This window comes from Papio anubis, chromosome 19 (assembly GCF_008728515.1).
Source record: "Papio anubis isolate 15944 chromosome 19, Panubis1.0, whole genome shotgun sequence".
In the NCBI taxonomy this organism is placed as follows: Eukaryota; Metazoa; Chordata; class Mammalia; order Primates; family Cercopithecidae; genus Papio; species Papio anubis.
Genome location: NC_044994.1, coordinates 71,274,934 through 71,295,329, shown reverse-complemented (window position 1 = coordinate 71,295,329; position 20,396 = coordinate 71,274,934). Strand labels below are relative to the sequence as shown.

At 47.5% G+C, this 20,396-nt stretch overlaps 1 protein-coding gene across 15 annotated transcripts in view; it reads right to left on the bottom strand.

Annotated features, from left to right (window-relative positions):
- Positions 1 to 914: 914 nt before the first annotated feature.
- Positions 915 to 20,396, bottom strand: part of ATP9B (ATPase phospholipid transporting 9B (putative)) — a 287,191-nt gene continuing 267,709 nt past the window's right edge. For 7 of the 15 annotated variants that reach the window (XM_021930228.2, XM_017951871.3, XM_017951873.3 and 4 more), the window contains 5 exons: positions 19,100 to 19,208; positions 5,975 to 6,032; positions 4,724 to 4,927; positions 3,397 to 3,429; positions 915 to 1,640 (listed from right to left, as the gene is read on the bottom strand). In XM_021930228.2, coding sequence (XP_021785920.2) covers positions 1,504 to 1,640; positions 3,397 to 3,429; positions 4,724 to 4,927; positions 5,975 to 6,032; positions 19,100 to 19,208 — 541 coding nt within the window. In that variant the 3' untranslated portion in view covers positions 915 to 1,503. Of the gene's footprint in view, positions 1,641 to 3,396; positions 3,430 to 3,652; positions 4,633 to 4,723; positions 4,928 to 5,974; positions 6,033 to 19,037; positions 19,209 to 20,396 lie in introns of those variants that run through there. The other 8 variants (XM_009192938.3, XM_009192941.4, XR_002518773.2 and 5 more) reach the window with 7 other exon arrangements.

Below are 20,396 nucleotides of genomic sequence, written 5' to 3'. Positions count from 1 at the left end.
GGCAGCGACCAGACGCGCCCAGATCACCGAGCGGACTCCAGCGACACCTTGTGGGGACGCAGGAAATCGCACCCTTGCAGGGCCAGGCCCGTCTGGAAATTCAGAATGCTCAGGACAGATGACCCAGGAATTCCATTCAAAAGGCCTGTTGCGTATGGGGAAGACTGGCAGCTTCATTGCTCTCTGCGGCTATTTTCTCCTCCGCAAAGCTGCGGGGGACGGTAGGTGGGTGCTGGGCAGCCCCTCCGCTGGTTGGTGAAATGCCTTTGGAGCCCCACGCACACAGCGCGGCCAGAATTTCAGGTGACAGGGCCCACCTTGATGGGAAACAACGCGGAAAATGAACAGGTGAAACTCCTGGCAGAGGCTGCGGCGCCTGCGTGGAAAATACAGAGAAACTCTCCTTTGAACCAAGAGGCCTGGTGTTTGACCGACTTCTGCTGAGGCCTCCAAGAAGGGGCATTGCTGCAGGCGGCACAACACACCGGTTTTGAGGAACACCCCAGGCACAGGACACAGCTGAGGAAATGAACTCCTGGCCCCAAGAACCTTCCCAGCGTCACAGAAGCAAGGTCTGGCTGGGCGACACCATGAATGCAGCGTGGGAGCCGCACAGGCTTTCATCATCTCAACTGGTGCGTGTTTCCAACCAAGTAAACTCCCATGACCAGGCAAGTGAGCTATCTTAGGGGATGTGAGTTTTACAGGACAGCTGATTTCTACCTATAGAAATGGCGTTCGAGTGTGATTTTGCGAAATATAAAAAGGATGGGAAGGACACGCGTGCTAGCAGCAAAGTCTCTGGGCAATGATTTACGCTGGTGGCTGCAATGGAATTGTGTTCGGAAACACCACTGTTTGTACGACTTGCCTTCAGAACGTGTGAGGAGAACAGCTCTTTATGTGAGAACTCAGTGACTCGAGTGTTTTTACTGAAAAGCGAAATGCGAGTATAAAGCGAGGTGTCTTCAGCAAAGGGCAGGCCGTCTGTCTGAGCAGGAGCTGCAGCTGGTGTGGACACGGGCCTCCGTGGAGCCTCAATTTTATTACATTTGAGTAGGAATGACTGTGTATTATAACATCAAAGAAAGAATGTGAATGTTAGGGAATTGCAGAAATTAAACTTTCATTCTAATTCTTAGAATGCCAGAGTAAGATAAACCCTTTACAGTAACAGTAAAATAATTCGGGCTCATTTTCAGTAGAAACTCAAGCTGCTTCAATATGGAAATAGGATTTTGACAAACACAAAAGAAGAAAGAAAAGCAGGGGTGAAGCCCCACACTGAGAGGGAGAGGCCGTCCTGGCATCTGTGCCCTGGGCTCGCCTGGCAGGGGTGAAGCCTCGCACTGAGAGGGAGAGGCCATCCTGGCATCTGTGCCCTGGGCTCGCCTGGCATACCCTCCCTTTCTCGTGGTGCTCGCTTGGTAGCAATGGCAAACCCTGTGTTCACTGGAAAGGGCAGAAGGTGCTGGGACCAGCCCGCTGGGGGTGCACAACCCCTTAGGAGGCCAGCTTGCAGTAGCTTGGCGGAGACAGCTTGCGCCTCAGGTACTTGAGGACATACAGCGGGAGGCAGCTGACCACGGTGATCGCCGACACTTTCCACAGGAAGGCCACGGTGGTGATAAAGGCAACATCTGTTGGCAGGAAACAGAAAAAAAGGTAAGAGCCGACAGGAAGCCCTGGGCCCTCATGGCCACAGCCACAGACCCGGCCAGGCCACCGGGCGGTCTCAGCTTGCCACGGAACTATCACCGTATGTTTACAGGAGCCCAGCTCCAAATCTCAGGTTTTCCTGACTGCAGAATTGTTTAACCTACATACCGGGCATAATTCATTCTTCTTTTAATGGAAAAAACAAACCAAAGCATTATAAAGAGATTGTAGGCCAGGCACAGTGGCTGTAATCGCAGCACTTTTGGGAGGCCAAGGCAGACGGATCACTTGAGGTCAGGAGTTCGAGACCAGCCTGGCCAACATGGGAAAACCTCATCTCTACAAAAAAGACAACAAAACATTAGCCGGGCGTGGTGGTGGGCACCTGTAATCCCAGCCACCGGGGAGGTGGAGGCAGGAGAATCGCTTGAACCCAGGAGGCGGAGGTTGCAGTGAGCTGAGATCACACCACTGCACTCCAGCCTGGGGACAGAGTGAGACTACATCTCAAAAAAAAAAAGTTTGCAGGCCAGCTACGGTGGCTCACGCCTGTAATCCTAGAACTTTGGTACGCTGAGGCGGGTGGATCACCTGAGGTCAGGAGTTTGAGACCAGCCTGGCCAACATGGGGAAACCTTGTCTCTACTAAATATACAAAAATTATCCTGGTGTGGTGGCGGACGCCTGTAATCCCAGCTACTCAGGAGGCTGAGGCAGGAGAATCACTTGAACTCAGGAGGTGGAAGTTGCAGTGAGCCAAGATCGCACCACTGCACTCCAGCCTGGGTAACAAGAGTGAGACTTTGTCTCAAAAAAAAAAAAAAAAAAGGGTTGCAGATGACTAATGTCACCAAATACCACTAAATGGGTAGACAATGCTCTGTGGCAGAATTTGTAAAGGCACTGAAGCACTGGAACAGACACCAACTCACCTAACCTGTGGGAGTGGTTTGGACGATCTAGGCTAGCCGTTTTGGTTTTGGTTTTTGTTTTTTTAAGGTAGAGTTGACTTTATGAGGGGCTGGGGGCATCAGAGGGCAGCCGGCAGTTCCATCTGCCACACAAATGCTCAGACCGGTCTGCTCTTAGAGGCTCTGAGCCCGGCCCACCCAGAGAATGTTCTCGCCTATCACCCTCCCAGCATCTCCACAGAAGAACCACGTACTTACCATGGCCGAGCTGTGCTGCTAATGACTAGGCCACTTACATTCCTCACAAGAAGAGGAGGTGAGAAACTGGATATTTACATACTTCGAATCTACATATAGTGGAAATCCCTTTAGACTGTTGCCGGATGGGATAAAAAGATCTATGGAGCAGAGTTAGAGGCCTTTGTAAAATAAATGACAGAGGGAAGCGCCAGATCTCTGTTTGAAGGGGAAGTCCTACGTTTGTGTGTACTCATTTTCTGAAGACCCTGGAAGTGTTTTCCAGGAGCTCAGCCCCTACAACTGAAAAGGCAAACATGTTTTAGGGACTCGTGCAATCCTCAGCAGATGGCAGGGTGCCTGGCCCCTTCCCTTCACTCAGGGCCACCAAGTCCCCAACAGGCAAGCCAGCAGCACTCAGCCCACGACGAGCCAAGTAAGCACATGGCCACCAGCTTACGTGACATCAGAGAGTTTGTGAGGAACACTGAATTAGAGGATGGTTTATTTTTCGGATTAGTTAAGTATCTTTATCAATATTGTTTGGCTAAATTTCTACACTTTTGAAAGAAATGATAACTTTACCTACCTAAGAAAGCTCCAAAAGACACTCTGCCTATACCTGTTCCAAAACAGGAATAAAGAAAATAAAGGACAGATTAAAGGAGATACTGGGTATTTCAAGGGGTTAGCAAACGAATAAGAAACACATTAAAAGCAATAAAATGGCAGGTGCAAGATGCGTTTTCAATGTGGTTTTAACCTCTCATTTCCCTGCCTGTTACAACTGTTTACACATCACCGAAACCCAACAGTTAAGTTTCCTGTGTCTGAGAAGCACACACCTTGGCATTCCCGAGGAGACAGAGACCTACTCAGGTCTGAGGAGCTCACCACAGAAGGTGCACGTGCTGGAGGGCTGGCCATGTTCTGCAGGTGCGAAAGGAGCTCCGCACATTCGTTCACATGTACGTAAGCACGTTACTACTGATCTTCACACCCGTTCCTAACGGGAAGTGATACCATCTCCAGTTTGCAGATGCAAAAGCTGAGGCTCAAAGCGGTGGTGAGTCCTGCCCACGCCTGTGACGCGTGCCTTGGTCATTGTGTGAGCTCACTGTGGCACTTAGCGTGTTCATGTGTCCCTGAGTATGTTAATTCATGATCATACAGGAAAATATTCTAAAAGCCGATTTTCAAAAGAAAAATAACTAGGACATTATAATTAGAAAATAGCCATTTCTTAGAAGCCACGGGTATTTTCTGAGAGTTCTTTTATGTAAGAACAGGAATATTTCACATTTTCCTCCATAGAGGTTCACCACTGCACGAACACTCAGGCACTGAGATGGGGACAGGTGCACAGGCGGCTCCGTGTTCGCTTCCCGCAGGCCCGAGTCCGGCTCCGTGTTCGCTTCCCGCAGGTCCGAGTCCGGCTCCGTGTTCGCTTCCCGCAGGCCTGAGTCCGGCTCCGTGTTCGCTTCCCGCAGGCCTGAGTCCGGCTCCGTGTTCGCTTCCCGCAGGTCCGAGTCCAGCTCTGTGTTCACTTCCCGCAGGCCTGAGTCTGGCTCCGTGTTCGCTTCCCACAGATCTGAGTCCCAGCTGCTCCCGAGTGGCTGTGCTGCTCATGTCAGGGGACCAGCCAGTGACCAACAGGGCTCAGCGCCTCCTGTCAGGGGACCAGCCAGCCAGTAACGGACGGGGCTCAGCGCCTCCTGTCAGGGGACCAGCCAGCCAGTGACCAACAGGGCACCGCACCTTCATCTGTAGTGCAGGGACGGTAAGAGCAGGCACTTTCTGATACGGGTTTTACCATGATCCACAACTTAAGACAACGTATTCAGAAGTAACAATAAGAAAATGCTTCAAAATCATGAATAGACAATGATTCAGAAAACAATTCCAAGGCAACTTACCAAAATATTCATTGAGAAAAGCGAGTGAGGACACGTAGCAGCCCAGGCTGAGAAACTCGGCCACCACCATCAGCCAGTGCCATGTGCGGACGGTCAGTGCCACCATCAGCAGCTCGGTCAGGATCAGTGCGGTGAAGGAGATGGCCACCACATGGACGAACTCAGACTCGAAGAGCACTAGGGCCCCGTACATGAGGATGCCACCTGAAAAACAGAAGGAGCTTTTTCCACGCACACGAGCAGGGTGTAAGCAGCTAGAGGAAACAGCCTGGAACCAGCAGCCTCACTGAAGACCCTTAAACGTAGCAGATAGGCTGGGTGCAATGGCTCACATCTGTCATCCCCGCACTTTGGGAGGCCGAGGAGGGCGGATCACGAGGTTGGAAGTTTGAGACCAGCCTGGCCAACATGCTGAAACCCCATCTCTACTAAAGATACAAAAAAATTAGCCAGGCGTGATGGCGCACACCTGTAATCCCAGCTACTCAAGAGGCCGAGGCAGGAGAATCGCTTGAACCCAGCAGACGGAGGTTGCAGTGAACTGAGACCACGCCACTGCACTCCAGCCTGGGCAACAGAGCGAGACTCTGTAAAAAAAAAAAAAAAAAAAAACAAAAAAAAACGCAGATAATTGTCATGCCGATGCTTCATGCTGATGAACAAATCACTTAAACTCTGGATTATGGACACGAGATTACGGACAAAGTAAGATGGGATCCCAGCTAGATCAGTTAGAAATGGCAAATAGAGGCTGACAAACGTTCTCATCTCTGGATGCAAAGCCACACCTCTACTACCTCTACTTCAATTAGTGTAAATAGTTACGTGTTGCATGTAACTAATAGATCTGATCTGTTAGTTATGCTTTCAACAATCTCCCATTTAGATGAACACTAAACAAAGAGCAGCTAATGGCTTCTCCTTACAGAACTCAAGATTCCTCAGTCTTTTCATCACTCTATGAAAGAAAGCCATTGTGCAGGGTATACAATGTGTAAGCGCTTGTTAAAATCTTTCTGGATTAACATTTAATTAAAAACTAAGTCAGTTTTTGGGTGACATGCATCAGTTAAAACACAAAAGGGCCCATGTTGCTGGAATATCGATTGACAGGACAAACGGAAGGCAGTATTTAACTGCTGGTGACATCTTAAGCTGTTGGAATTTAATCTGCAAGTAAAAACAGTATTGCTAAAAGAAGACCAAAATAAAAAAATTCTTTAGTCCAGTAAACTAAGGATCCCGTCTTACCTTGGTAAATACTGATTAAAACCCAGATGAGGAAGGTTTTGAAGGACAAGGATCTTCCCTAGGGAAACAGTGGAAGAGTGTCGTTAATGCGCGGAACCACCTGCTTGACTCACAGACCCCGGGTCCACAAGCCCCATCCATGCCACCCCAGCCACCTGGTCTACCAGCATTTCAGGGTGCCTTTTCCTGGCACCCGAATCCTGAAGAAGCTGCCTGGGCCCCACATGTGTCCACTGGTGCCTGAGGTTAGAGGTTCAAGTTCTCTTCTGTTTGACCTGCCGTCTTGTTCGATGTTTAAGCCATAGTTCTAATAAGCCAGGAGTGATGTATACAAGCAAACATTTCAATGAACCAGGGGGCAAAGGCTCTTGGTAATAAAAACATTTACCCTTATTGTGAACAAATACTTCTGTATTTACTGTTTAGTTTTTTCAGATCAAAAGATACAAAAGGTTAACAGCTCTTCAGTAAGGATGGCACATCCCAACTGAAGTAAAAAATTAACCCTCAAACCCTTGTTGGAGAACGTGTCACATCCATAACCCCACGTGGATGGAATGGGTCCTTGTGCCAGGCTCTTCACTCTGCGAAGTTGAAGGCAGGTGATGAGGGGGCCGGACGGGAGCTCTGGCCCACAGGGTTGCTTGTCCCGCCGCACCCCTGAAGATTAATTCACAGTCCAAGAAGAGAGGCTGAGTCATTAACAACCGCCCTGACTTGTTGGTGCTAAGAAGCTGTCAACAGTGACGCGTGTCGCGAGGCCCTGTCTTGATGCGAGGACTTCGTTTACTTGACACCTTCGCATCTATTTTCTCAGTTACGCAGGGCAGACGTGTTTCCATTTACAGACAACGAAACTTGAGAAGTTTCCTGATTTCCTTAGGTTCTCACTGGAGGCTGGGGGCGCTAAGTGTAGTCTGCCGATCAGAGCCCAAAGTCCTACCCTGATTTAGAGCTTCCCCACCCACAGGGGAGATTCTCCGAAGGACAGGAAGTGGTTTAAAGAGCCACAGAGGAAAGACAAACCCTCACGGAAGCTCAGGGGACACAGAAGACAGCAGGGAAGATGGAGGATGGTGACAGGCTGTGCTCAGGGCCCATCTGAACCTGCACCTGCCTGAGTCTGCTGAAGACCTTTACACAGGCATGAGCCATCAGAGAACAGAGGCGTGCAGAGTCTGCTGAAGACCTTTACACAGGCATGAGCCATCAGAGAACAGAGGCGCGGATGCTGGAACTGTGGCTATATTCCTGCAGGAGCCCACTAGTGGCAGATTTACTAACTATCATTCTAGTTGTAGTTTAAATATAAAAGACAAGTGTGGTAACGTATTAAGTGTTTTCCTAGGTTGCCAGGGTTCGTGTGTGAAGATGCTGACAGAGCCTGAGCCCTTACTACACGTGAATATGAAAAGGAAGATTCAAACTCACTGTGATTAAAAAGCACTACCGCTGTTTTTTGTTTGTTTGTTTGTTTTTTGAGATGGAGTTTGGCTCTGTTGCCCAGGCTGGAGTGCAGTGGCGCGATCTCCGCTCACTGCAAGCTCCGCCTCCTGGGTTCACGCCATTCTCCTGCCTCAGCCTCCCGAGTAGCTGGGACTACAGGTGCCGCCAGACTCGGCTAATTTTTTGCATTTTTAGTAGAGACGGGGTTTCACAGTGTTAGCCAGGATGGTCTCGATCTCCTGACCTGGTGATCTGCCCACCTCGGCCTCCCAAAATGCTGGGATTACAGGCGTGAGCCACCATGCCCAGCCAAGCACCACTGATTTTTAAAAAGCAAGAAACTTTTAAGTTGAACCGTTTATATACTCTAAATAAGTTCTCGCGGTACATATTTCCCGAGGACATTTCTCTCCCTGGGTAATGGTAGGTGTTTGGTCTTTGCTCATGAAATTCATCTGTAATTAAGTACCTGGCTCATTTTAATCAAAAACTGTAAAAGGAAATTTATTTTGACATAAGAAAGAAAAGGCTATTTTGTGGCCTGATTTGCTGCAGTGTATTCAGTTTTATTCATGTGGGACAACGATAGGCGTCTACATGGAAAGATAAAGCGACGTTTGTGCGGTGTCTCTTGTTAGGAGCTGCCAGCAGGGAGCCACACCTCAGACCCGCACCCGTGGGCTGTTCCGTATCGAAGCAGACAACATTATAGATTAATAAAAGCAAACACAACAGAACGGGTACAAAAACCATCAATAAAATAGATAGTTTGAGAAAAACGTGCGTACATCTCCTATTAATGGCTCCCAGACTGTAGCTGAGAACAAAATCCTGTTATATTTGATGGTACAGACACGTTACTCAAAGAAGCAATTCATTCACTAAGGGTTTCATGTGACGGACAAAGTTGCTCTTCCTGGGCCAGGTACCACTTCATTTGGTTTAGGAAGAGGAAACCGTCTGCTACTCTGACTGATGCCCCCGTATGTGTGGAATACCTGGAGTGGAGTCCTGCCTAGCACACGCCTTCCTGCTGCATCCTCGGGCTCAGGACTTAATCTCTGTGCCTCAGTTCCCTCCTCTGTGAAATAGAAGTAATAGTGGCATGTGGCTCATGTGCATGAAATAAAATGAGCCATGAAATAAAATATGCACAATGCCAGCAGCATAGTAAATATTCACTGAATGCTACTGTTATATTTACCAATTAAATATTACGGATTCAGAAAGTATATTTCTATTGTACCAAAAAACATAAAAAATAAAATCAAGCAAATTTTTTTTTTTTTTTTTTTTTGAGACGGAGTCTCATTCTGTCGCCCAGGCTGGAGTGCAGTGGCGCAATCTCAGCTTACTGCAACCTCCGCCTCCCAGGTTCAAGCGATTCTCCTGCCTCAGCCTCCCTAGTGGCTGCGATTACAGGTGTGCACCACCACGCCCAGCTAATTGTTGTACTTTTAGTAGAGACGGGGTTTTGTCATGTTGGCCAGGATGGCCTCGAACTCCTGACCTCAGGTGATCTGTCTGCCTTGGCCTCCTAAAGTGCTGGGATTACAAGCGTGAGCCACTGTGCCCAGTCAAATCAAGCAAATTTTAAGGAAAGATTAACCCACCTTAAAGTCATATGTGCACAATTATTCGTTTGGAAGGCTCAGGGCGGCGGTGCATGGAGCACGCTGATGCGCGCATGACATGAGATGGGGTCCCTCTGCGTGGATCGGCACTGTGGGATGAGACCAGCCCCTCCAAAATGCCAGGGCTCCTGTCCTGAGTCTGTAACCACTGTTCTCACTATTACAATTTATTCTCCCAGCCTACCTCCACAATATACTTTCTCTGATTCTTTTTTTTTTTTTTTGAGATGGAGTCTCACTTTGTCACCCAGGCTGGAGTGCAGTGGCGCAATCTCAGCTCACTGCAAGCCCCACCTCCTGGGTTCATGCCATTCTCCTGCCTCAGCCTCCTGAGTAGCGGGACTACAGGCGCCCGCCACCACGCCCAGCTTATTTTTTGTATTTTTAGCAGAGATGGGGTTTCACTGTGTTAGCCAGGATGGTCTCCATCTCCTGACCTCGTGATCTGCCTGCCTCGGCCTCCCAATCTGATTCTTAGTAGAACAACAACAATAAAAAATTTTGCCTGTTCCCATAATTGTAATTATTGGAGGGAAGTTTGGGAGTGTGGAGTAGAAAGATCCTATAGGCAGATACAAGAGGAGAAAAAGATGCAGCCAAAGTGTATCAAGAACAAACCCTACAGAGAGGGAATGACGGTGCACATGGTGGCGCGGGGGAGAGAAGCCCCAATTAACTGGGGCTCTGCACGTGTCTCTGGCCTTGGCAGGAAGGGAGGCTGGAGAGGAAGAGCGGGTTTCCTGCCACTCAGCGCCCGGCCTGCCCTGCTCCTGAGGGTGCGAAGGTCCTGCAGCAAAGGGGCGGGTAAGCAACGTCCCAGCAGCTCCTCTGCTTGCCAGGCTCACTCCACTGTCGCTTTTCTTTCTTCTATTAATGGTCTGAAATTATGGTGACTGATTTCTTCAAGGTCTCATTCCTTCATTCTTACGTGGATAAGCTCAATTTCATTAAATACAAATCACAGAATACAAAATGAACTTCAAATATTACTGGACAGAAAGTTGCTGGACAGGTTAAACGGGAGCCGCCAAGCAGACAGTGTGCACCTAAATGGGCTTGCTGCCGCGGACTGGTCGCAACTGGGCTAGGGCCAGGCGCAGACACGGGCTGGTTATAAACTCCATACTTTGAAGGATAAGACTGCAGCTTTGCAAACACAATTCTGATTTTGTAGAGACAGGGTCCTGATGTATTGCTGAGGGATGGAGTGCAGTGGTGCGATCACAGTTCACCGCAGCCTCCACCTTCCAGGCTCAAGTGATCCTCCAGTCCAGGCAGCTGGGACCACAGGCACATGATGCCGTGTCCAATTCTGTTCATCTCTCCTAGGAAAATTGAAGACTTTCATGGCTCTGACTCTGTTTTGTTTTGTTTTGTTTTTTGAGACGGAGTCTCGCTCTGTCGCCCAGGCTGGAGTGCAGTGGCGTGATCTCGGCTCACTGCAAGCTCCGCCTCCCGGGTTCACGCCATTCTCCTGCCTCAGCCTCCCGAGTAGCTGGGACTACAGGCGCCGCCACCTCGCCTGGCTAGTTTTTTGTATTTTTTAGTAGAGATGGGGTTTCACTGTGTTAGCCAGGATGGTCTGGATCTCCTGACCTCGTGATCCGCCCGTCTTGGGCTCCCAAAGTGCTGGGATTACAGGCGTGAGCCACCGCATCTGGCCAATCATTTTGCCTTGAGATCACTTTAGACTTGCAGGGAAGCTGCAGAAGCAGTGCAGACAGCCCCACGGCGCTATCCAGCTCACCCAGGACCACGGCGCCATCCAGCTCACCCGGGACCACGGCGCCGTCCAGCTCACCCGGGGCCACGGCGCCGTCCAGCTCACCTGGGGCAACACTCCACGAAGACACAGACACACACCTTGGCAGAGAAACAGTGTGGAGGTCCTGGTTTTTCTTGAACACAATTTTCCTGCCCAGGGCCCCTGCACTGCCCTGGCCGTCATGTCTCCTGGGCTCTGTGATCTGGCCAGTGCCTCTGTCTCCCCGTCTTTAATGACCTGGCTGCTCCTCAAAGCTCTGGACATGTCTTTGTGGAATGCCCTTGTTTTGGATTTGTCCGATGTCTTCTAGCGATGACACTACTGGGGAGGATTTGTTGAGGGGATGCGTGTTCCCCGCAGGGCTCCACAGCAGGAGGTGTGGCCTCTCTCACCCCTGGTGATGGGAACTGTGACCCCGGGGTTCTGCGTTCCTTGGAAGACCTCGTGACAGTGGCTGCTGCCCTGGTGCCTCCGCGGGGCCTCCGACTGCCCTGGTTCCTTCACATTTATAACTGGAATCCTCTGGTTGAGGCGGTGCTTTCTCTGCGTATACATGGTGGAGGTGGAGGTATCTATGTGCTCTCTGGGTACCATCTAGTCATGCTGCTGTCTGGGCTGCTGTGCAGGGCGTTAGGTGCTGGGCCCTGGGAGGCTCAGTCTCTGACGCCGTCGGACCTGTCTCCTGCACCAGCTGCACTGATTCTTGTTCAGCAGTTCCTTACTTTTTTGTTCCCCAAGAAGTTCCAGGCTCATCTTGTATTTTCCTTGCCTCAGCCCTGGAATTAACCCCTTCTCTAGGGCTCTGCACGGTGGGGGACAGCACAGGGCCTCGTCCGCACGATCTGCACTCTCAGCATGCTCATTGCCGCCGGGGTTCGATTCCAGCTGCTCGACGTACGGCCTAGGACTGTGTGTGTCTTTACTAAGCCATGCTCACACATGTCCATGTTTATTTCTTCATCTATTTATTTATCTCACAGAAACCACAAGCCCAAACTGATCTAGGCTTCAATCCAGCCCTGTATTTCTAACTTTGTCACTAACAGGGAGAAATCTGCTTCTCATTAGCTACCAGGCATGGGCTTATTGGTTCCTGTGAGAAGCAAATGCCAAACGTAGCCCATGGTTTGCAGTTCTTTTTTTTTTTTTTTTTTTGAGACGGAGTCTCGCTCTGTCACCCAGGCTGGAGTGCAGTGGCCGGATCTCAGCTCACTGCAAGCTGTGCCTCCCAGGTTCCTGCCATTCTCCTGCCTCAGCCTCCTGAGTAGCTGGGACTACAGGCGCCCGCCACCTCACCCAGCTAGTTTTTTGTATTTTTTAGTAGAGACGGGGTTTCACCAGGTTAGCCAGGATGGTCTCGATCTCCTGACCTCGTGATCCGCCCGTCTTGGCCTCCCAAAGTGCTGGGATTACAAGTGCAGTTCTTTTTGTCTTCAGCCTTACAGCGAACCAGAGGCAAAAGCTTTTCCTAAGCCACTGAAAAGAGCCCCTTTCTTCCCAGCCCACAGCGTGGTTCTGTGGTTCATGGGCCGCTGTCTGCACTCCTCCTCCCGTGGGCTCCATGCTGGTACCGTCCAGTGGGCTCTGACAGGGGCACGGTCAGGTGTCCCCCACCACCACGCCACACAGAGCAGCTCCCGCACCCACACCCCCTTGGGCTGCCTCTCTGGTCACCCTCTACACTCAAACCTTTAGCAACCACTGACGGGTCTCTTCTCTACAGTTCTGCACCTCCCAGGTGTCAAGTAAAAAGAACCATACCAACTTTCCAGTCTGGCTTCTGTTGTGCAGCAAAATGCAAAATGTATGATCCAACATGTCGTGTGAGTCAGCAGTAACCCTCTCACTGCTCAGCATAATCCCACTGCCTGGTGGCATGACACACAGACTGTCCATGTCCACTAGGATGTCCTTCCATCACGCACGGGCTGTCCCTGTCCACGGAGATGTCCTCCATCACGCACGGGCTGTCCCCGTCCACAGAGATGTCCTCCATCCACTGGCTGAAGGGCATAGGGCTGTTTCCAGTTTTTGGCAATGATGACAGTGCTGCTGTGAACATTCATATATAGGATTTAGTATGAATCTGTTTTCATTTCTCTTGGAGAAATACCTAGGAATGGACTACTGGGTCATGGGGTAAATATATGTTTACCTTTGTAAGAAATGCCCAAACTGTCTTCCAAAGAGGCTGTGCCATCCTTCCTTCACTCCCACAGTGAAGGGGAGTCTCTGTTGCTCTGGGTCCTCCCAGCCTTTCATGTTGCCGGTGTTTCGGCTGCTCTAGCACTGGGGGGTACGCAGCAACTCACTGTGGCTTCAACTTGCAGTTCCCTGATGAAAGTGACACTGAGCATCTTCACAGGCTTCCTTGCCATCTGAGGATCATCTCTGAGGTGGTGTCCAGTAATACCTCCTGTCTGCTTTAAAAATTGGGTTGTTGGCCGGGCGCGGTGGCTCAAGCCTGTAATCCCAGCACTTTGGGAGGCCGAGACGGGCGGATCACGAGGTCAGGAGATCGAGACCATCCTGGCTAACACAGTGAAACCTCGTCTCTACTAAAAATACAAAAACTTAGCCGGGCGAGGTCGCAGGCACCTGTAGTCCCAGCTACTCGGGAGGCTGAGGCAGGAGAATGGCGTGAACCCGGGAGGCGGAGCTTGCAGTGAGCTGAGATCCGGCCACTGCACTCCAGCCTGGGTGACAGAGCGAGACTCCGTCTCAAAAAAAAAAAAAATTGGGTTGTTTTCTCGTTGAATTTTGGGGATTTCTTATATACTATAGAAACAACTCCTTTATCAAAAGTGTGACGTGCAAATATTTTCTTCCAGGCTGTGGCTTGTTTTTTCATTTCCTTAACAGTATCATTCACAGAGAAAAACTTTTTCTTTTTTTTTTTTTTTTTTGGAGACAGGGTCTCACTCTGTCACCCAGGCTGGAGTGCAGTGGCTCAATCACAGATCACTGCAGCCTCCACCTCCTTGGCTCAAGCAATCCTCCCACCTTAGCCCGAGTAGCTGGGACTACAGGCACACAGCAACCACCATGCTCAGCTAATTTTTTCTGTTTTTTGTAGAGACATGGTCTTACTATATTGCCCAGACTGGTATTGAACTTCTGGGCTCAAGTTTTCCTCTCGCCTTAGCCTCCCAAAGTGATGGTATTACAGGCACGATAAGTCACTACACCTGGCAAAAACTTTTAAATTATGGTAAAGTCTAATTTATTATTTTTTTCCCTTTAAGGATCATGATTTTGATCTCATGTCTGAAAACTCTTTGCCTAACCGAAGGTCATGCATATTTGGTGTGTATTTTCTTCTGAAAGGTTTATAGCTTTACATGTAGGTCAAGGGTCCACTTTGGGTGCATTTTCACATGAGGTGTGAGGTGGAGGCTGCAGGTCTGTTGCTCATGGGCAGCCAGTTGTCCCAACAGCTGCAGACACAACTCTTCTCCATCTGATTTCCTCTCACGTTTGCCAAAGATCATCTGACAGATGTGAGTGTATTTCTGGGGTCTCTTTTCTGTTCCATTGATCTTTTGTTTGTCCTTTTGCCAATAACACATTGTCTAATTGATTACTGTTTTACAGTAAGTCTTGGAATCAGGTAGTGTGTTTTCCAACTCTGTTCTTTTTCTAAATTATTTTGGCAATTCGAGTTCCCTTGCCTTTCTGTATAAATTCTAGAGTGAGCTTGTCAATGTGCAACAACACTGAAGCCCTCACTCCAGGAACATCTGTTCACGCCTCTCACTCCGGGAACATCTGTTCACACCTCTCACTCCGGGAATATCTGTTTATGCTTCTCAATGCATGAACATCTGTTCACACCTCTCACTCCAGGAACATCTGTTCACGCCTCTCAATCCGGGAACATCTGTTTATGCCTCTCAACCCGGGAATATCTGTTTATGCTTCTCAATGCATGAACATCTGTTCACACCTCTCACTCCGGGAACATCTGTCCGCCTCTCACTCAGGATCATCATTCACGCCTCTCCTCCGGAACATCTGTTCACCACCTCTCACTCCGGGAACATCTGTTCACGCCTCTCACTCCGGGAACATCTGTTCACGCCTCTCACTCTAGGATCATCTGTTCATGCCTCTCAATGCATGAATATCTGTTCACGCCTCTCTCCTCCTGGGATCGTCTGTTCCGCCTCTCCTCCGGGATCGTCTGTTCACGCCTCTCCTCGGGATCGTCTGTTGACGCCTCTCACTCCGGGGATCGTCTGTTCACGCCTCTCAATCCGGGATCGTCTGTTCACGTCTCTCAATCCGGGATCGTCTGTTCACGTCTCTCAATCCGGGATTGTCTGTTTACACTGCTCAATCCGGGAACATCTGTTTACACCTCAATCCAGGAACATCTGTTTATGCCTTTTACAGTTTCTTTCCTCAGTGTTGTTGGTTTCCAGCGCACAGATCTTGCGTGTATTTTGTTAGCGGCACACTTCAGTGTTTCATGTTCTTGTATTATTATAAATGCTTAAATGTATTATTATATTTACACATTTTTTCACACCCTAATTATTCATTGCTAATATACAGAATCAGAAATGATTTTGAAAAATTATTCCTTGTATCCTGAAACTTTATGAAGTTTACTAGTATAGGAGGTTGTATGTGTGTGGATTCTACATAGAAAATTATAGTATCTACAAACACAGATATTTTTATTTCCTCCTTTCTAATCTCAATGTTTTAAATTTCCTTTTATTGCCTTATTCACTATTATTTTGAAAAGTATATAACTATATGAATATACATTTCAAAAGATAAAACCATTTGAGAGTATTCTACAGAAAATAAAAAATAGTGAAGGGGTCCGAATGGTTCAATACCTAATGGTTTCAAAGATTTTATGAAGAACTGTATGATATTACCTACTTGATATCTTTACAATTAGCACAACTACAAATCAAATGTCTTTGGAGTTAGCTGGTAATGTAAGATTATGAATTGGTAACAAAATTCACAGCCACAATCTGAGATATTTTGGGGACCACGTGGGCTGGCTCAGTTAACCAGGGTCACCTTACTAGTCCTGATGCCTGGATCTTGGAGTTAAGTAGCTTCTCTAAGTGGTCACGCACCATTCAGAATGAATGAAGACATGTGCAGAGTTAGGGGAGAGATGAGTAGGTCAGCTTCCTGTCTTATTGGCATCCAGAAAATTAAGTCCCTGAACTCATCTTGAGTAAAGTTTAATAATTCAAAGCAAAATTTGAGCTTCAAAAGAACAACAAAATATTGTTGCAAATATACCATTTTCTGTAAAGAATAAAAGCTACATAGTTTTAGGAAAGCAAAGGAAATCCTGACTCTTGGTTTAACTGATTCATTCACTACCTCATTCATTTATCAAATACTTACTGAATAGATACTGTGTCCATGTGTGGCTCAGGCCATCGAGACACAGCAGGGGACAAATGTTTATACTCGAGGTTGGCTAACTCATTAGGACAGTAAATGAGATTTATAATGCGTGCCTTATTTGTACTTTTAGATTAAAAAGACTGGTTATCAAATACACATGAAAAAGAGGAGATTTTCTTTCCAGTTGAGTCTTTTCCTGTGTGCAGGGAATGCACGCCTTGCCTCTGAAGGTATTTTATAAATTTACCGTGACCTGAGATATGTGACTCAGAACTGACAGGACTGGCACTCGCTGGTCAGCCACTCACATCTCAGCCTGCAGCCCTTTACGCTGTTGCTCTATGCCACGGATTAACTGCTTTCTTAGCCTGACTAGAACACAGGCTTGTTGAGAGCAGGGCTATGTTGTCTTACATCACAGGAGCTTGAGCCGATGGACTGGGGACTCGGTGTCCACTGACACTGACCAGCTTGGATAGACTACGTCGGCACATCCAGTCTCCAGTTGCCCTGGTCATCAGACAACAACGCAGAGTGCTGCAGTCTGTGCCACCTTGGTGAACTGTTCAGAAGTAACAGAGAGCTTCAAAATAATTCTTTAGCTTCAATAAGAAAAAACAACTAAATTAACTTTAGTGGCTCAGTACTTTAGTGCTATTTTCTTTTCAAAGGATTTGAAGTGTAGTCAATTAAAAAAAAAGTTACTGGGCAACAGAGCGAGACTCCGTCTCCAAAAAAAAAAAAAAAAAGTTACAATGCAGATAAGATGTTGAAGAAAAGAAGCCTAGAGAAAATGAGTGACTGAATTCTTGACCAAAAAAAAAAAAAAAGAAAATGTAGGGATGGTGATCTGACTTTAGGACACTAAAACAGTCTAAATTGTTGATCACCTTAACAAAAATGGAAATTTAATGCCCTTAATGAGATCCAACTCAATCAGAAGTGAACAGGGTTCAATGGCACCAGTGAGTAACACAGAACGTACTGATTCCATGGCCACAGTTAGGGATAATTAGCTGCTCCGCACCTGTGGCCTTATGAGCATCTTGTTTCTAGAGTGATTTAGATATCCACAAAGAGACCGGTGGGTACAATCTCAATCCTTGAAAACAGTAAAAACGTGTTAGTGCCTCACTCCAACAGGCGGTCAAGATGGCTGTGGCATGACAGTCCTATGACAAGCTTCTCCCAGCACAGTGATCTAGGAGCACCGGCTGGGGCTACGAGACCCCTAGTGACCTTCGCCCTGCTTGGGTGCTGGTTTCCTAGGTTTGAGGGTAGAGCATCAAAGTTTAACGTTCTTACATGAAAGGCTTGTTTCCGTACGTTTGTAAGGCAGCATTTAGGTAAACATTTTTGGAGTCTCTGGGAATGAGGAAATGCGTATGCTACTAAAATGATCATTATTCATACTAGCTTCCCGAAGTTTTTGGATCTTTGCTCCCTACTCTGCTGGACTTCATCACAATGGTTTCATCTGTTTAAGACACTTAACCAGTCTTCCTTCGAGTTGTAGATGTGACCTGGGATGAGGTTTCCCAGTCGCCATGATGATATCACCATCATGATAATAATGCTTGATATTTATATTTCATGTGATACTGGTGAACTAGCTTTATTTGTCTTGATTAAAACAGTAATGAGAATTTTTTTTTTCAAGAAACTTTAAAGTCTTTATTTCATTAGCCCCTTACAATAACATCAAGAAATCAAAAAGTTAACATGACTTCCCCAGCACCTCTCTGGCTAATGAGTGGTTATAGCTGGACTAGAGTCTAGTTCGTCAGTCAGTGGTTAGCTGGATAAGAGTCTAGTTTGTTAGTGGTTAGTTGTTATTAGATAGAGTATCATTTGTTAGTTACTAGTTAGATAGACGGGAGTCTAGTTTCTCAGTTTGTGGTTAGCTAGGTAAGAAGGTAGTTGGTTAATTAGTGGTTAGTTGGACTAGAATCTGTTTGTTAGGTAGTCATTAACTTTCTTTAATGCCTAATCTAATTCTTTCTTTACCATACAGCTACTGCTTTAAAAATCTGAGTTGATAATTTCAGACACCTGTCATTTATCAATTGTAAATCTAAATTTAATTGCAGGTTAGTGGATTTTGTTCTCAATGTTGGCTCAAAAAAGCTAGCTTTGTGGAAAATACCAGAGTTACCATGATTTGTGTCTGCAGAGCTGAGCCTCTCTTCTACCCCGCATCCTTACACGTTCTATGCTATAAAATATGCTGTTGTAAGAATATGATAAATTCAAACCTCCTTTAATCCTAACAGAGCACAGTTTTAAGCCAAATAAATGCATCTTTTGCAGAGTTTCAGGTAACTGAAGTTTCCTGGGGTGGATTTTTTTCTTGGTGGCATCACTGCAAAAACAGTCTATGGACCCCAGGGATAGACGCATGCTGTCAGTCACTTTTCAGATATAATTGTGAAATCCACAACTATCGGCAGACTTAGAAATACACAGGAAACGTGAAGCCCACGGGTTCCCCAGCTTTGGAATGCTACTTCTGCAGCAGGTGCAGTGACACTGTCCGGGAGCCTTTCTACAGAAATTACGAAGCGAGCTCTTCTCTGGCATTTGGTGAGCTCACTTCATGAAAGTTCCACAAATGGTGAGAGCATCTTTTACAATTCTAATTTTACGTACGATATTAGAGCTTTGCTGCAAACATTTGAGAAATTTTTTTCCCTGAGATGTTTTTCCCCTTTTGAAGTTTAACTCAAAGAGAAAATGCCAAAAATAATTAGGAGACATGAAAAACGTCTTGAAGGACAGAGAATCGTTTTTCACAAAATGCTTGGAAATGCCTCCTGACTGGCCTGTTTCTCACCTGTGTAAAATGCCAGGCGTGAGTGCCAGTCTCGAGGCAGACAGCCTGCCTGAGGCCCATACCTTGGTGAGGTCCTTGTACAGCTCCGGGTAGAGCATCGCCATCTCTGGCTTCACGTCCTGGTCCAGCACTAAGGAGAACACTGGGAACATGGTGTAGATGGTGGCATACCTGCAAGACCAAAAGCAGAGTGCAACGGGCCTGAGAGACTTCTACCACACGGCTACAAAGAGACCTCTGGGTTAGAGGTCACAGTTTCAAAAACACCAAAACGTACTCCACAAAAACCAACAAAGTGATTTGGCAACCAAGTAAGATGATTGCGGAGACTGAGTATTTATCTCAGAGCACAGCAGCATGTTTTATAAGTCACAAATGCTTACAGGGAGAAGAATGATTTTTAAAAATGTTTACCTTTCTATGTTGAGATCATTGTAGACTCATATGCAGTTGTCAGGAATAGCACAGAGATTTTCTGCGATCTTTACCCAGTTCTCCCATTGGTAACATCTTAGATAAGTGTAGTGTGAACCTCACCACCAGGATCCATAAGGACACCTCCAGACCCAGGGCCCCTCGCACAGGGTCCCTCACGCGGACACCTCCAGACCCAGGGCACCCCTCACACAGGGTCCCTCACACGGACACCTCCAGACCCAGGGCACCCCTCGCACAGGGTCCCTCACACGGACACCTCCAGACCCAGGGCACCCCTCGCACAGGGTCCCTCCTGAGGTTGCTATGTAGTTGCAACCACTTCTCTCTGCCGCCTCCTCCCTATTCCCTGGTCACCAAGAATCTGTTCCCCATCTCTAATCTGGTCATTTCAAGAATGTCCAGCAGGCTAACTTTGGGGATTGGTGTCTTTTACACAGTGCAATTCTCTGGAGATTCATCTAGGTTACTGCTGTATCAGTAGGTAATTTCTTTCTATTGCTGACTACTATTTAGTGGCAGGCAAATGAACTACAGTTTGCTTAACCACTGAAGTACATCTGGGTTAGCCCTAGTTTTTGATTATCACAAATAAAACTGCTGTAAATATTCACTGCACAGATTTTTTGGCGAAGTTTCCATTTATTTTGGACAGGAGTGCCGAGTGAGATGGTATAAACTTCCGGGAGTGTGGGTGCTAGGTCTAGACAGGAGTGCCGAGTGAGATAGTATAAACCTCAGGAGCGTGGGTGCTAGGTCTGGACAGAAGTGCCGAGTGAGATGGTATAAACGCCCGGGAGCGTGGGTGCTAGGTCACATGGTGGTGGTATAGTTTTTCAAAGAAATTGTTAAAACATCTTCCAGATAGTAGGATTTATGCTCCCACAGCAATATAAGAGCTACCCAGTTTCTGTGACTCTTCCC